The sequence below is a fragment of the Saimiri boliviensis genome, chromosome 4, assembly GCF_048565385.1.
Source record: "Saimiri boliviensis isolate mSaiBol1 chromosome 4, mSaiBol1.pri, whole genome shotgun sequence".
Lineage (NCBI taxonomy): Eukaryota > Metazoa > Chordata > Mammalia > Primates > Cebidae > Saimiri > Saimiri boliviensis.
Window position 1 is genome coordinate 163,726,982 of NC_133452.1, and position 14,447 is coordinate 163,741,428.

General features: G+C 40.9%; 2 protein-coding genes across 5 annotated transcripts in view; one reads left to right on the top strand and one right to left on the bottom strand.

The window, feature by feature from the left end:
• Nucleotides 1–5,123, top strand: part of SLC17A4 (solute carrier family 17 member 4) — a 29,625-nt gene extending 24,502 nt beyond the window's left edge. For all 3 annotated transcript variants that reach the window (XM_003927287.3, XM_074398540.1, XM_010338000.3), the window contains one exon: nt 686–5,123. In XM_003927287.3, the coding sequence (XP_003927336.1) occupies nt 686–820 (135 nt within the window). In that variant the 3' untranslated portion in view covers nt 821–5,123. The remainder of the gene's footprint in view (nt 1–685) is intronic.
• Nucleotides 1,877–14,447, bottom strand: part of SLC17A1 (solute carrier family 17 member 1) — a 52,796-nt gene continuing 40,225 nt past the window's right edge. The window contains exon 12 of one of the 2 annotated variants that reach the window (XM_010337999.3): nt 1,877–4,027. The gene's annotated coding sequence lies outside the window, so the exon portion shown is untranslated. The remainder of the gene's footprint in view (nt 4,028–14,447) is intronic. The other variant, XM_003927286.4, reaches the window with a different exon arrangement.

Here is a 14,447-nt window from a genome sequence, read left to right on the forward strand (position 1 = left end):
GGTTTTGTACCAGTAAGTCAGAAAAATAAATGAATAATAACAAAGAAAGAGTATTCTTTATGAAATCAAGTCCCTTATCTTTTTTGAAGCTTCGACTCCCTTCTAGGCACTAACTAACACACTGTTGGGAAATGGTTGCTTAAAATGCAAAGTCTCAAACTGATCTTGTTTCTCTTGTCATTTATTGACTCATTCATTCAATAAATATTTGACATTAGTATGTGCCATGCACTATTTAAGTGAATCAAACACAATTCCTTCCCTTGTGAAACCTATATTGTAGAAAAGAAACAGAAAGAAATCTATGAAAGTAAAATATATGATATATTAAATGGTAGCACATGCTAAGAGGAAAACAGAGTACATAAAAGGGGGTGGATTTTCTATTTTAATTATGGTGATCAAGGAAGGACTCACTGAAAAAAGGAACATTTAAGCAAGGAGTGAAAAGAAGTGAAGATGTGAGACAAATAGATTTCTGGGGGAGGAGCATTCCAGCCAAGGAAATGCCCAATGCTCTGGCCTCATGGCAGAAATGCACCTGAGTATTCGAGGACCAACCAGGAAGCACATAGTCAGAGTGGAGGTAGGGGAGGGAGCAAGAGAACACAGAGCCAAAGCCTTTCTGAAGCAAGAGGGACAAGAACTGGGTTAACGTTCATAACTTGTGATTTTCTACCTACAGGATTCAGAGTTTGGTTGGAGAAATGTCTTCTTGCTTTCAGCTGCTGTTAACATATCGGGCCTGGCTTTCTACCTCATCTTCGGCCGAGCAGATGTGCAGGACTGGGCTAAAGAGCAGACAGTCACCCACCTCTGAGCAAACCAAGAGACGTGTTACATCCTGGTGCTTTGTTGCTTATTGTTTTCCCTCACAGACATTTCCCTTTCATGCCTGCTTGACTGATAAGCCATTAGCCAGACCCTGACTATGCAATCCTAAAGATTTTACCATGCCTGGAGATTTTACAGAGGAAGAAAACAGGCTATTGAACTGTAAGCTACCAAAAGCATAGGTGTGTTGAGATTTCTATGTGTTCTCCACTCTTCCACTGCTATCCTGGTAAAAGCATCAGGGGCTGGGGAAAATTTCTTTCCAAAGCAAAAGAGGAAGCCAGAACTTGGAACCAAGAACTGAGAATCACAAGGGTGTTGTGCCCAACATGCAGAAGATGAATCCTCTGAGCTGTCATCAAAAGAAAGCCCCAAACAACAGAAAGCATAGTGTTTTCCATTGTTGGTGAAAAATGTCAAGGAGGAAAGAACAATAATGGTTCCATCATGACAAAGAAAAAGAACGTGCCTGCAACGAATGGGAGTGAGACAGGACGCTTTAACTCTTTCAGACAGCTTGCATTCTGTGGATACCAGCTTGGGAATCAGAGTCGCTTCTGGAATATCTGTACTTCTAGAGTCAGCTTTTGGACAGTTACAGTCTTTCAGGCCATCTTCCTCTGGCCTACATCTGCTTTTTGGCTTGGTGCAGATCTTTGACATCTTAGTGAATAGACGTTGCCCAGTGTCTCTTCTAGCCCTTCCAACAGTTCTTCATGTATCACTGCTGCTGGACACTGACTCATGATGTCTGCCTTCATCTGCCCCTCTGACTACTGGAGTCCCATGCAGCATTCAGTAGGATTCAATTCAATGTGCAACCAGTCAACATTCACCTCCTTAACCTAAAATGTCTTCCAAAGATGTGTGTAAGACACACCCTGCCTTGACCTCACACCAAATGTCTGGAGAAGTGTATGTAGTGCTTTTATTAAAGTCCCTATATGGGCAGCATGAGGGATCATAAGATAGCAAAACCATTTCAACACTGAGAGTATTAATGCACACACACCTTGTGGGGATGGCAGAAATTAAAAGCATACACAGTATTAAGCAGAAGATAACTTTAATCAGTATCAAACAAGTGAATTATGTAATAACAACTGTAGAAATAATGTGAAAAGGCTCCTACCTTTTCACCCTATGGCCCAAGATAGTGTCTTCATCCACTAGTGTGGGATACAGGGAGGGTCTCATTTTTATATCTTTCCTTCTACTTGGAAGGGAGGCAGTAAGTGGAGAAAGAAAAAGAACTGAAGTGTTCTTGTCAGACCAGAGGAGAGAGGTCCTGCGTGTTTCCTGGCAGGACTATATGGCTTATGAAAGTGGATGATAAGTGCACTAATCTGAGTGTAAGGGAGGACCACCCCTACGAAGTTTCAGCTGAGCTGGGATCTGAAGGACAATAGTTAACTGGTGTGGGAGGCTGAGGGGAGAACATTCTAGGAAGAAAGAACAGCATAAGCAAAAGTTTCATGGAAGGAGGGAGCAACCAGGTATGGCCAGAGTACAGTGGATAAAGGAAGTATGGTTTGTGAGGAGGCTGTAGAAGAATCAAGGTCAGGCGCACACAGGATTCTGTGGGCTCAGTGAAGTGCATTGGTCTTTATTTTGAAATCAGTGGAAAGTGTCCTGGTTTTCAAAGGCTACTCTGCATGAGAGATCAGGTTGAAGCAGGAGGCTACTGTGTAGTCTAGGAGCCACAATGGCCCCTGGCATGAAGGGAATGGACATGGTGAGAGGTGAATGGGTTATTTGATTCAGGGAATAAACCTGGCAGACCTAATAACAAATGATAGAGTTGGGCTCAAAGAAGGATTTCAAAACAAACACGTCTAAGATTGTGAGAAGGTCCTAGCGACACAGAAAAGTTGCATATGCACAAAAACACAAAGCACTAATGGAAAGTTCCTGAGAAGGTTGGGACAAGGAGGAATTCTGTGACCTTCTGAAGCCCAGTTATGAAAATGATGAGAGATGGTGTAAGGACAGCTCCTGCCTTTTCACCCGATGGCCCAAGATCGTGTCTTCATCCACTAGTGTCAGATACAGGGAGGGTCTCATTTTTATATCTTTCCTCCTACTTGGAAGGGAGGCAGTAAGTGGAGAAAGAAAAAGATCTAAAGTGTTCTTGTCAGACCAGAGGAGAGAGGCCCTGCGTGTTTCCTGGCAGGACTATCACCACACTGTACCTCAGCTGCTTCATTTATCACAGTTTCCTCTACACATTCTGAATGGAAACTCCTAAAGCTCAGGAACCATGACATACATTATTTTGTAACATCTTTAACACAAAGAACAACAGTATCATATACAGTAAAAGCTATTGACACAGTATGAATCAACGAATGAACAACTCCAGAGTGGTGGGAGAACTATTAGGGGAGAAATGGATAGGAAGAAAAAAGACCACATTTTAATTTCATTCCATTTGTTTTCTGAGCACCAAATCATCTAAACGTATGGATTATCTTTTTTTTTTAATCTAAAATTTAGATGTTGAGAGACTGGGTCTGCTCCATATCATTTCTCCAGCAGTCATCAAGCCAACCCCAGGCTCTCATCAGTGACAATTAAGGTGCTGTCCACCAGGGCACAAGATCACTTGCTTGTTTCTGAGCCACTCCGTGTCTGTATTTATCCATCTCTTTTCCTTCTCTGGATCTGTTCGTTCTTTCTGATCTGTCACTTTTAGCTATTTCTGAAAATGAGTTACATTTCTCCCTGGGCCCAGCAGAGAAGGAGTTAACTTGTGCTGTTTCCCTAAAATGGGTCATCCTTAAATTATGGAAATCTCCTAAAATTGTGCACTGGCTCACATATCTACAATGAGGAACACTGAAAGTTGAAAACTGTGCAAAAAGTCTTTCATGAAGTCTTAGAATAAAATTTTATCTTGTGTGTGTTTATTAGTTTAACAATCATTTATAAAGCAACTGATGCAGAGAGAAAGGCAGAGATTAAACCACCACCCCCATTTAAAATTCAGATATGTTATATGTTACAGACAATACATGTTAAAAAACGATGCTCACAGGATATATGGGAGTGTAAAACCGGGTCCTAGGACTCCTCCTACCACCTTCATCCTGGTGCTGGTGACGGCCCTCAGCCTCAGCTTCGTGTGCTGATCCCTCTTCCCTTCAGTAAGAGGGAAGGTTGGTCCCAGGTTCTGCAAGTGCTCTGTTTCACACTAAGTTTGGTAAACAAAGAAAAAAATAGTGCACATAAATGTCATTGGTGAGTCCTTGTACCCGGAGGACATAAGAAAGCTTTTCAGCATTTCAAAAAGATGTTCTGGTCTATTATATTTTTCTTAAGTTGTCTTCCTTGCCTAAGTGATAGGTTATCCTAGGCATTCTTTTACACATCTCCCCTCTGGACGTAAAAATAAATATGGCTATCTATGCGAGTTTATCATCCTTCCTCTTCCCTATTCTCAACAGTCTTTATGTAAAAGATCCAAACAATTCTAACATTTTGCTAGGTCCAGGCACATGGTATGAAACCATACATCAGTTGCTCTATATCTATGTTGTATCCTGAGAACAAAACAAATCAAAACAAAGCGAAAAACACAGTGTATACCAGAGGGGCTTAACACTCAGGTAGTTTGATATTGCTGTTCTCCCTAATAAGAATATATTTTATCCCCAGTCATAATAAGGCATACCTTTTGTACTGTTACCAAATTCTTACTCTTTGTAAACAAACTTGTTACTAAGAAAATGAAAATAAAGTCCTCCTTTGTGGTCCTGCACCCACCACACTTTTTTTTGGACCCTACCCAAAAGTGTCACCAGTCCTTTCAAAGAACAATTACTGTCATCTGTGTTTACTGGGATAGTGAACTTTGGCAAGTTAGGTTGAAACTAGGCTTTACCTAGTTAGCAGGTGTCCAGATTAGCTCCTTTGATGTCATATTCTCCAAAACCTGAAAAGGGGGACTGGCCAAGGTTCTAAGATGGGGTGTCAATCCAGGGGCCTATCTAGAGTGACTCCAAGGCCACTGAATGCTTTAATTGGTTGACACAGAAAAAGACCTACAGGAGGTTAAAATACTGTCACAGTCCTGAAATTCTTTCCTGCCCATTGCCCATGTGGCTGTGATGGTGTCTGAAGGGAGAAACAGGCCTGTGAAGTGACTGAGTCTACTCACAGGTGCAAAGGTGGAGGGAACATTTCCTACTAGTCACGTGTCTATGCTCTGTCTCTGCCTTCGAGGAATAGAACTGTATTGTCTATTTCTCTTTACAAACCCAAACACATTCACCTAAATCTACTGTTAAAATCTATTTACATAGTGAACAAATGTGAATCCTTCAAGACAATTCTTCAAGATGGATCTCAGGTGGTTAATTGGGCCTAAATTTAAAATAGAGCCAAGAAGCAATTTTCTGATCAGGTAGGAGTCACATACATACTCTCAATTCCCTGAAAACCTGCATCCATTCATATCTGGGACTTCCAGCATTCACCTGAACCAAGCAATTGGAGCTCAGCAGCCTCAGTCAATCAATCAGGGTTCAGCTGTATTGACCAACCAGAACTCAGTTTTGCAATCCAATCAGAAATCAACTATGCAGACCAATCTCAACTAAATTTCTTTCAAGCTTTTATTTACATAAATGAACCTGATTAAAAACATAGGTGGGGCCAGACCCAGTGGCTCATCCCTATAATCCCTATAATACCAGCACTTTGGTAGGCCAAGGCAGGTGGATCACTTGAGGCAAGGAGTTAGAGACCAGTGTGGCCAGTATAGTGAAACCCCCGTCTCTACTAAAAATACTACTAAAACTACTACTAAAAATACAAAAGCTAGCCAAGCGTGGTGGCAAGCGCTTGTAATCCCAGCTACTAGGGAGGCTGAGGCAGGAGAATCACTTGAACCCTGGAGAAGGAGGTTGCAGTGAGCCAAGATCGAGCCACTGCACTCCAGCCCGGGTGAGAGAGCGAGTCTCTGTCTCCAAAACAAACAAACAAAAAACATGGGTGGGAGGGAACCTTTGCTATAAAAAACAGCCTTGCTTGGTGTGGTGGCTCAGTCTTAAATCCTGAAACTTTGAGAGACATAGGTAGAGGACTGCTTGAGGCTGAGAGTTTGTTACCAACCTGGGAAACATAAAGATCCCATTTCTATATAAATAATATTAAAAAAAATAGCAGGGCATGGTGGCGTGTGCCTAGTCCCAGCTACTCAGGAGGTTGAGGTGGGAGGATCACTTGAGCTCAGAAATTCAAGGCTGCAGTGAGCTGTGATGGTACCACTGCACTCCAGCCTGGGCAACAGAACAAGACTGACTGAAAAACAAAACAAAACAAAACAAAACAAAACAAAACAAAACAGAAAACTGAAACTTCCCTTCGTTCTTTGGAATCCACTTTCATTTTGTACCCTGGGTTTCCTCTCCACAGTTTGCAAACAATTCACTGGAATAAAGTCTCTTTCCTCCAAATTCCTATTCAGAAAACTGTTGTTCACATTCTTGGCATCAAAAGTGAGATTTGAAGCCCTGTCCTGAAACAAATCATGGGTGGGTGCCAGCAAGAGCCCCTTGAACTCAGTTGTCTTCTCAGTGGTGCCAGTAGGGAGGGAAGGGTTGAATAAGTCCTCTCAAATTCAGACCTCCCATGCTTTGGTTGAAGTCTCAGGCTTTATTCTTTCCCTGTAGGCCCCTCCATCCAGACTCCAGAGAGGATATTATTACCTGTTGGCCCCAGTTTGGAAGAGGGGAGCAGTTTTCCAGCTTTAGTAATTCCCTCTACCCAGACCCCAGATGGGACATTCCCTTTTGGCCTCAAGTTTAGTAGGGGATCTTTCTAGTTTCAACCAGTTTCCTCCAACTAGACCCCTGAGAGGACATTCCCTCTTAGGGACTGGCTCCAGGTTGGCTCCAAGTTTGCTGGAGGCTTTTCAAATTGCCTGCCTCTGACCATCCAACTCTATAGACCTTTCCAACTTGCCCTGGGTTTTGTGGGGGGCCTTCCCATTAGGACTTGGCCTGTCTATAAGGTTTTGTGGCAACACAGGCACTAAGGATAATGGAAGGGATGACTTAATCAGGTAAGTACAATGGGTAGCCTGTGTTTTAAGTTTTTTTTTTTTTTTTTTTTTTTTTTTGAGACGGAATTTCACTCTTGTTACCCAGGCTGGAGTGCAATGGCGCGATCTCCGCTCACCGCAACCTCCGCCTCCTGGGTTCAGGCAATTCTCCTGCCTCAGCCTCCTGAGTACTTGGAATTACAGGCACGCGCCACCATGCCCAGCTGATTTTTTTGTATTTTTAGTAGAGACGGGGTTTCACCATGTTGACCAGAATGGTCTCGATCTCTTGACCTCGTGATCCACCCGCCTGGGCCTCCCAAAGTGCTGGGATTACAGGCGTGTTGTAAGGTTTTCCCTGCTGATCAGCCACCTGCTGGGACTCCGGATGGCTTTATAAGCACAACTTATGGTCCGCTGAGTTGTAATTGGCTAGGTCTCTGAACAAAAATTACCCATGATAATCTTCAACTTTGCAGGGCCAAACAGGGCTCCTCTGAAATTCCAAAGCTTGCCATTCTGTGCACACAAAGAAAATACTGAACCTCTCAGAGACATTGGGAAGCCTTTATCAGTTGGCACTTTGAAAGTTGTAAACTGAATCAAGAGGCCACCATTGTCTCTCTGAAAGAAAATAATTCCAAATTGAGTGAGTGCCTTAATGAAATTGAAAGCGGGATTAGTGCCCGCAAGACTGAGACTAAAGCTGCAAAAAACCCTCTGGAAAAACCTTCTCCTGGGCCCTCTTTCCTGTTGTTCTGCCTGTCTTCTGCACCTTTTTTCCTTTTTCTTTTTTGCCACCTCTGCTTTATCTTTCACTCCCTCCTACCTCTTTTGCTTGTTCACCTGATTGTCTGAAAAGTTAGAGCACTGGCCAACACTGGGGCTACTCTATCTATCCTTAGCCCTGGCATGCTGTCAATGTTCCCTTCCTGCAGCCCTGAATTCCTTCAGATGTTTGGGGTAGCCAACCAGCCTATCATGGTCTCTAAATCTTTGCCTATCGCCTTCCAACTAGGACCCTTCCCTGGCAGTCAGTTTATTTACTTGTCCCATTGGCCTCTCCAAAATTACCAGGAAGAGACTTCTTAGAAACCTACTTAGAAACCATATTTCCTTCTCTCAAAAAGAGTAAATATGTTTGAGCTATCCTTACCTGAAGACTTTGCCACAGAAACAGCTTTTACCCAAATTCCCATCTATTTAGTTAACCTCAACAATGCTACCCATCCTGCTCTCCAAGAGGTACCCGAGAGTCTTAGGGCATAATCCAAAACTGATGTTGGTCACATGCATTCAGCACCTTTGATCAAGATTCAGGTAAACCGTAATAAGCGCCCCCGTCCACCATTAAGCTATATACCCTGAATCTGAGGCCCAGACTTGTATACAGACCAGAATGGACAACTTTACACAAAAGAAACTTGTCCCTTGCACCAGGCTTTGCAATACTCCTAGTCTCTCCATCTGTAAACCCAATGGTAGAGTACAGCATCTTTCCAGGATCTTAGGGCTATCAATAACATAGTCATTCCTAAATACCCAGTAGTTCCTGACTTTCATACCTTACTCTCTAATGTTCCCCTGAAAGCCAATACTCTTCAGCTGCTGACCTTGCTAGTGCATTCTTCAGTATACCTGTACATCCTGACAGCCAATATCTTTCCCATGGTTTTCCAAGTCTGTCAGTTTGATCATACCACTCTTTTATTACCTAAGACTAGCACTTGGTTCGACCACATTCTCTCTCTCTCTTGTCTGTAAATGGGTCTTTGAATTTTCTTGACCTCTCAGGAAATTGTGCTGCCACAAAGACTATGTTTTTGTCTCCAGTTACCATAGTCAAGAATTTTCCTATCCCTGTCTCAGGACATGAAAACAATGCAGGCATTTGCTTTCTGGATCAAATCATTGCTCCCATCACAATTATTAAAACCCCTGGAAGCATTATGTTTGCCTCCCAGGCGTAAAAGAGCTCTATCAATTATTGATTACTACCATAATGAAAACCCATAGGATTATAAAAATGATAGCTGTAGACACTCTCAAGGAAGTGATTTACCTGGGAAGATTAACCCCAGTGAAGGAGCTAGATTAGGAAGGTTTCTGGGATCGTGGTTTGGACTAGGTTCTGCTTGGAATGAATATATAGAGAAAAACATTTCTTGCACTGTTTACAGAATTGCCCACTCCACTGCCTGAGGAATAAAGGCATAACAGGTCCTGAGACTCCCTTGCTTGTGTGGTCCTGGACAACCACAGTGCTTTAGCCTATCTTCTCACTGTGCAAGATGGTGTTTGGGCTGTCACTAACACTCATCTGCACCTGAACAAATACTTCTAGTCAGGCTGAATTAGAAACATCTAAGATCCTCAAATCTTTGAAAAGCACATCCCTATCAAGTCTACTGCTGGACTGACTGGGTGAAATTTCCAATTTCTAGATCTTTTCAGCCGGCTTTCCTCAGGATAGGATCCCTTCTGTGTTCTACTCTGCAAGTCTTAATGATCTTTCATATATTTGGGCTATACATTTGACTCTCCTTTAAAATTGTTCTAAAGTTGTTAAAACAGTTGTTCTGTTTTAACAACTGTCTGCAAGAGACCTCCATCAGGATCATGTTTACCCAACATCCTTCACTTGCATAAAGGAACCGGATGAGAACCTGAGCAGGAACGCTTGCTATAAAACCAGAGCCTTTTTTTTTGACCTCTGAAACCTGTCTTAATTTCACACTGGAGGCTTCATTTCTCTGGTTTGCACACTGTTCACTACAGAAAAAATCTCTCTCCTCCAAATTCCTTTTAGAAAGCTTTTGTTCACAATACTAATACAAGGTAACACACAAATTTAAAAGAATTTATGACCACATATCTATACCTCTGCGTTTACATAACTTCTAACCAAGTGAGTTTTCATATCTTCATTATATAAACTACTGAAAAGCCTTACTCCAGCACAATAGATCCTCTGACAACTACACAATACACAAATTCTCATTTTCTGTAATGAAAGATGATCTTGTTCCCCTACCTCCAAACTATGGAGACACATGAAGTGAAATGCTGAGAAACATAAGTAATGTACAGAATTACGTCTCAGCCCCACAGTGGGCACCAACTGCCAAAGCCAGTGTTTAGCTCTGATCTTCCTCTTACTTGATATCTGGGAGGAACTGCACACTGGGCAGAACATGCTCCTTCTTGGTATAGCTCCTCTGCTATAGGCTTCATGAGGGCTCCCACTTGTCTGGCTTTCTTCCTACCTTACTGGTCACTTTCTTGCTTCCTTTTGTTTCTACCTTCTCTATCAGGTCCTTAAATATCAGCATGTCCTAGGGCTTGGTAACTGGGTCCTTCCTTCTGCATATACACATTTTCCCTAGGTTATCTCAACCACATGCTGATAATCCCAAACTGTTTCTCTCTCCTTTGGACCTCTTTACTGTGTTCAGATTTGTATGGCTGTCTATGGGATGTTTTCATGGGTTTTCTAAAAGCATCTCCAGTTTAACGTGGACAAAATCCTATCCCATCCTCCTCCCTGTCAAGGCTTCCGATCTCAGTCATAAACACTCTTTAATTGCTAAAGCCAAAATCTAAGTCCTATCCTTGTTTCTTCTCTTTCTGCGTAGTTTACAATCTCTTTGCCTTGTCTGGTCTGTTCTGCCTCCAGAACTCATGTGAATCTGGCTGCTTCTCACCATCTTTTCTGCCTCCATCCTAGTCCACTGTCAACATCTCTCACTTGAACCTCTGAAACAGCCTCTGCCCTGGTCTCCCTGCCTCTACTCTTGCTTCCCTAAAGTCCTTTCTCTAGAAGGTAGCAAGAATGATCTTTATAAATAATTGATCAGGAAAGTCACTCTTCTCAAAAGTATCCAATGGGTTTGATTATAAACACAATTGAATTCAAACCAAGCTTTTGCCATGACTTGGAAGCACTGCATTAACCTCTTAACCTTAATCACTTACACATTTCATCTCTCTTTACTCAGGAGATTCCAAATACCCTGCCCTCCATTCTCCCGCTTAGGAATACTGAGCTCACTCCCATTCCAGATTACTTTCCTTGCTTATTTTTTATGCTTGGAATACTCCTGCCCAGAGTATGCAAATTCACAGCCCCTAGATCAATAATTCCTGCTTTCTAATATTCATTCAGACAGTAGAGAATATATTTAAGTACTTTTACAGGTGCTGGGATAGAGCAGTGAGAGTTGGGTTCAATTGAGAGCAAATTTCTCCCTGCAGGTGACATTTGGGTTGAGACTTCGGTGATAAGAAAGAGAGGCACATTATTTTTTATGCTTGGAATACTCACTGACCAGCAAAAACAGCTCTCCTGAACACGCTCTATCACGCTACCCTATTTCATGTTCTTTTATCAGTGTCTGCTTAAATATGTCTGTTTAAATTATTCTGTTTAAATATAGCTATTTGTTTTCCCCCACCAAAATGTGAAGCTCTTTTAGCCACTTAAGTCCTGACGATATTGCTCACTGCTGTCTCAGCATCTACAAAAGTGCTTAAATATGTTTATTTACTATATGAATGAATATTAGAAAGCAGAGATTATTAATCTAGGGTCTGTAAATTTACATAGAAAAAAATCACATCTTTCTTTCCTTAACATCTGTCTAAAACTTAACATTTCCTTCCATTATGAATGTAGGCAACACAACACAGCAGTGGTAGTACTTTGATAGCAATAAAAATCACAGGTATTTTCCTCTGACCATTACAAGTGTGAACCATGAAAGAACAAATCCTTCAAGATGGATGCTGATTGGCTAACTGCTCCTAAATTCAAAATAGTTCCTAAATTCAAAATAGAGCCAAGCAGTCATTTGCTGATTAGAGGTCACACACTACTAGGAGTTCTCCTAACACCCACACATCTTCTTAACTTTGGGATGTTCATAGCTGCTTGTTTGTTTATGTGGCTGAACCAACAAACAGACTGTAGCCTGAGTTGATCATTCAGAACTCAGCAAGTATCATCCTCTCAGAACTAAGCAAGTCTGAATCCTGCATTTGCACAAATGAACCTGAGTGGGAACCTGGGCAGAAACTTTCTTTATACACCATAAACTCTCCTTTTGTTCTTTGGACTGCACCTTAAATTTGCCTCTCCCTAATTCACAAACTGTTCAATGGAATAGTCTCTTTCCTCTAAATTTCTTTTCAGAGAACTTTTATTCACACAATTATTACTAGTATCTCAAAATACTTTGTATTGTTCAATATTATTTTAAAACAAAAGCACTAATTAAAAAGGTTATGTTATCATAAACATGCATTTTAATATCTTGATAACTATTTCAAGATAATTAGTCTCCTTTAGAATCCTCTGCATTATATGCTGAGTTGTGTCCATTACACAAAAGAGATTGAGAAGCCTGCTGTAAAGGAACTACCACAAGCAGAATGCATGCCCCTTTATACAATTATTGTCCCTGGGATCCACTAAAATTAATTTAAAGAAGCAAGAATAGAATATTATAAAACCTAGAGAACTACCTCATACTCATATCAACAAGGACTATTATAAATTCAAAACACTGAGGGCCAAAATAAAGGGTGACATTAGAAATCTACTCACAGCTGCCTACTAAACTCACAAACTCAGCACATTCAGAGGGAAGAGAGAGGTGAAAACAAGTTCCAGGGCTGCGAAACGACTTCCTCCTGGGTGAGGCTGGGTAGGAGGCAGGGCACCTGGGAACCAATGGATCTTTGCAATCCTGGTGCCTCAGGCATATTGGCAATGGCTTCTAGGCTACAGGAGAAGGCCATAATTCTGCCTTTTCTTATCTTCCTCCAACTTCTAAAATTAAACGGCAAAGTTGTAAGGTAACCAACTTTGGAGCAATGTGTCAGTTTGTGAGTGACAGGTAAAATATTGCTGATTCCACGAACAGGCATGAATGGCTGACAGCCCTGAGGATGCAGGTTGTTGAAGAAACAACCATCAGCACAGCAAGACAAACAGCAAGGCCCAGAATACCTCCTGCACTATGGCACTGTCTATACTAGTGTCCCCAGGGCCCCTCTGTCGCCTAGCCTAATACCTAAAATGCAAGTTTAAAACTTCCACTGCCAGCCTGATCGAAAGATGCCAAGGGCAATCAGGTAAACAGAAAGGAGAATAGAGGAAATTCTATCCACATCATGTTTGGGAATTACAGGCTTACATAGAATTGGCCTAGAACCAAGAAAAAATATTAGAAAAATTGAATGTGTTTGATATTTTGAAAGGTGGGGGGAAGCAGGAAAGGAATATCGAATTTAGGTGAAAAAAATGAATACATTTTCAAAGAAGATTTTGAGAGCATAATCACAATGAAAATTTAAAATATTCTACAAACCCAAATTACTAGAAGCAGGCAAGGAGGCAGGGGGAGGAAAAGTACCAAAAAGATAAGAAGGATTTTTTAAGGGAACAGAAATAAGATGCCAGGAAATGAAGTTTATTTGTAATGACAATAAACATAGTTGACTTAAAGTCATCTATACAAAGAAGACAGGCTTCAAAGTGGGTGAAATAATTGAATCCAGCTATATAGACTCTGCAAGAAAAAACATTAAATAAAATGACTCAGGAAGGTTGAATTTAAATGCTATGCAAAAGTATTCCGGGGAATCTAAAATAAGCACACACCCACACCCACAATTTAAGTTTGCCATATCAATATCAGAAAGTATATTAAAAGTAAAAATTATGAAATGGAAAGGACTCATAAATTTATAAAGTCAAAAGTAAATTTCAAATTAAGATATACTCATCAAAATCTTTTTGAAATTATAACATCAGAATATAGTATTCAATACTAACTGCCAAAGCAGACATAAAAAGAAAAATGGATAGAAAATAATGGAAAACTTTGGTATAACTTTCAGTATTTAATAGGTCAAATATATAACAACAATTAAGAGTTATGGAATCTGAATAAAGTAAGGTGATTGTTCCCATAGCTGTGCCCCTCTCTGTGCCTTGGAAATAGAGGATAAACTTTTACTAATGCCTATGGGATATTTCCTAGTGCTATCATATGCTTATTTGTAAAGAAAATCTCAGTCATTTCTACATTAAAATATTCAGATAAACTTTTGTATTTTTAAACTGCTGGTTATACTCCATTCACTTAAAAAGTATTAACTAAAGCTGCATTGACAAATATGGTTAATTCCCTATCCAGATTTTTGCCATTTCTAAATCATCAATCTTGAACTATGCTTGCATCTTGGCAAATTTTTGTGAGTATGCCATTATGGAAATTTTTAGTATTTGCAATATGAAGTCAATATAATACTGACTCAATTTCATGTTTGAGTGACACTGTCAATATCCCTCCTTTAGCTGGGTGTGGTGGTGCGTGCCTATAGTCCCAGCTACTCGGTAGGCTGAGGCATGAGGATCACTTGAGCCTAGGGGATTGAGGCTACAGTAAGCTATGATTGCACCACTGTACTCCAGCCTAGGAAACAGAGTGAGATGCTATTTTTTAAATAAGTTTCCTTCAGACATCATTTGGATCATTTCTTCCAATAAATTTTCTAACTG